Below are 2,888 nucleotides of genomic sequence, written 5' to 3'. Positions count from 1 at the left end.
ATGACGCAAGCAACACCAAGGCCATGGGTTCGATTCCTAGGTAATGCATGAACCGATACAATACATACCTTCAATAGATAAAAGGGTCTGCCAAACGCATAAATGTAAATGTACATTAAAGTCACAATGATGTGGAAGTAGCAACATCTTTTCTTCTATGTTGTGATGTAAATTATAGTGAAAAGGATTTTCATGCCGACTGTTGTTGAGTTCATTTCAAACGGTGTTGTTTTGAATCAGCCAAAACAGTATAGCTTCAAATAATCAAGGATCACTGGTGATAAGACATAAAATATATATATTATACTTATTTTACATAGGAAATTACGTCAAAGATTGTTGCCCGGTTGTTGCTAAGATATTCAAAGTGCACATGTTGATAGGTTGCTAGAGTATTACACATCAAAGTATGAGCAATGGCAAAAATGAATCTGCCAACTACCTGCTGGCATTGCCTAATTCATGTTGCAACTTAATGTCATCGCAAAAACATATCAACACTACTAACTGAGATATTTCTCACATGATAACAGTCTCAAAAAAGTGGAAACCTACAGTTCAAGCATGCATGACATTCTCCTCTCTCAGAAACAAATCTGACATTTACGTGATTTTGTTTTTGCTAGGTACAAGCTAACGACTCAACCAGCCAAACATTCGGGACACTTTCATTGCAAAATATTTGCATAAGTGCATATGCACGGCCTGGCCCGGATTCTGCTATCCAGACAATAAAAAAAAAAAAGCAAAAACAAGTTATGTGCTACAGGCTGCACTACACAATCAGTCTCACATCCACCTACACGCTGCAGTGCTGTCTGCTGTGGAGAAAACATCAAAGCAGCCCATTAACACCACTGATATCGCAGCGCTCTTATCTGTCTGCCTTACCTCAGTGTAAATACCCTCATGAAAATAACATGGGCAGAGGCAAACCGCAAAGAAGAATACTCCTCTTCAACCATCTCATCCACTGACTGGAGCAGTGGCGTTTCGTAACTACCTCTTTTCTGAGAAGTTTATTTGTGGCCGATACGCATCTTATATATAAAAAAAATAAAGGGCACGGTGAGACTAGCGCTTTTAGGTGATCAACAGAAGTGATAACATTTAGCAAGCTAATTGGACACATACATCACTGTAAAACTGACACATTGATTGAATGTTCCTTGAGGTAGGGGAAAGTTTAGCCAGTCTGATGTAGCCATGACAATCCATTTGACATCAAGTAAATATCAAATAGAGGCCAATAAACCTCAAGAGAGAGAGATCTACCAAGTACCTGTAACTGTGGAACAGAAATAAATGCCCTTTAAACTAAAAGACCTTTCACATAAGGACTTTACCACACTTTTGACGTGATAGCAAACAAGGTTGCTAGTACACAAGAAAACAGAAAGTGTGCAAAATTATTGGTAAAAATAGCAACTGCAAACACAGTGATATTACTTTAGTTTGATATAACTTTAAGCATGATGTCATAACACAGTGTCAAGGTCAAGTGAAAGGCCATTTAGAACAACATTTTTATCGACTAGGAGCCACTTGTTCCCATAAAACCCTAATAAATGGTTCATGGCTCCTTGTGGGGATCAATCCAGCATCCTTCTGGTTACCTACTGCATGCACATCTAAATAAAGAGGCCAACTGGTGAATGTACTCACTGAACTCTTGTGAGCACTCTGCTCAGTTTGCAGCATGAACACTGACAGGTCTCCGTTCAGAATGACATCAGCCAGAGAGTGGACAAGCGGCTGGTAGTGGATGATTAGAAACACCTAGAGACAGCAGGACATCATATGTTGTCACCTGACCACAGCTCACACCGTGTGTATGGTGGTTATTCTACTCACTGCAAGTTTCAACAAAACTGAAGCACTGTACCTGTGACAGGAGGTAGAGAGACACCTGAGGGTTGATCTTGCGCTCTTCAGACTGGAAAAAAAAAAAGATTGTTATCATGTGGGATGAAAACTAGATTTCATCTAGAGTTACTTAGGGTGAAAATGACATCATTTTCACAACCATGCTTGGATCACTATTATATGCATACACTACCATTCAAAAGTTTGGGGTCAGTAATATATATATTATATTACACTCATATTACATGTTTCGCCACTTGCTTGAGCATCTTAATATATAAACTTAATATATAAATCAGTACAGAAGTAAAATGCATTTAATAATATTGTGCTTGCATGTGAATATGTCTATGAAAGATAGTATTACTGTGTGAAAAGATAATCACTATGTTGAGAGAGAGAAAATATTTGTAACAACGCTCGAATTTGGAATCAAAATAATTTAAAATAGGCAAGAGACGGCTGTTTCTGTCAATGGTAAGTTTTAATTTAAAATTGTGATAGCCTACTACCTTTTAACGTAAGAAAAGTTGACTGTAGGCTGTGTTTACATGTTTTGCCACTTGCTTGAGCATATTAATATATAAACTTAATATATAAAAATAAGTACAGAAGTAAAATGCATTTAATAATATTGCGCTTAAACATGAATGTCTATGAAAGATAGTATTACTGTGTGAAAAGATAATCACTTTAAAATCTAGTAACAACGTTCAAATTTGAAATCAAAATAGGCTAATGGTGGTATTAGCCACAGATCATAGCGCACTGAGCACACTAAATAAAGCACACTGAGCCCGTGCTGCTTCTGCACCGCACACGGACTGCACTGCAAACGGATCCTTACTTAATTTCGTTCACTCTTTGCTGATATATAGCTCTCAACTGCCATGCACTTTATAGGGATTTGAGAATCAGTGAAGACATCAGCGATTTCAGAGTCGACACCGAGAGTCGATTCCAGTGCTGAAGTCGACTCCGACTCTAGGGCTATTCAGAGTCGAGGAATTGACTCTTTTGGC

General features: G+C 38.0%; 1 protein-coding gene across 5 annotated transcripts in view; it reads right to left on the bottom strand.

The window, feature by feature from the left end:
• Window positions 1-2,888, bottom strand: part of clec16a (C-type lectin domain containing 16A) — a 59,202-nt gene that overhangs the window by 47,912 nt on the left and 8,402 nt on the right. For all 5 annotated transcript variants that reach the window (XM_016488543.1, XM_016488542.1, XM_016488539.1 and 2 more), the window contains 2 exons: window positions 1,886-1,936; window positions 1,666-1,779 (listed from right to left, as the gene is read on the bottom strand). In XM_016488543.1, coding sequence (XP_016344029.1) covers window positions 1,666-1,779; window positions 1,886-1,936 — 165 coding nt within the window. The remainder of the gene's footprint in view (window positions 1-1,665; window positions 1,780-1,885; window positions 1,937-2,888) is intronic.

This window comes from Sinocyclocheilus anshuiensis, unplaced genomic scaffold (genome assembly GCF_001515605.1).
Source record: "Sinocyclocheilus anshuiensis isolate Anshui unplaced genomic scaffold, SAMN03320099.WGS_v1.1 scaffold461, whole genome shotgun sequence".
NCBI classification, from domain to species: domain Eukaryota; kingdom Metazoa; phylum Chordata; class Actinopteri; order Cypriniformes; family Cyprinidae; genus Sinocyclocheilus; species Sinocyclocheilus anshuiensis.
Note: the sequence above shows the minus strand (reverse complement) of the source record. Positions and strands in the feature narration are given on the sequence as shown.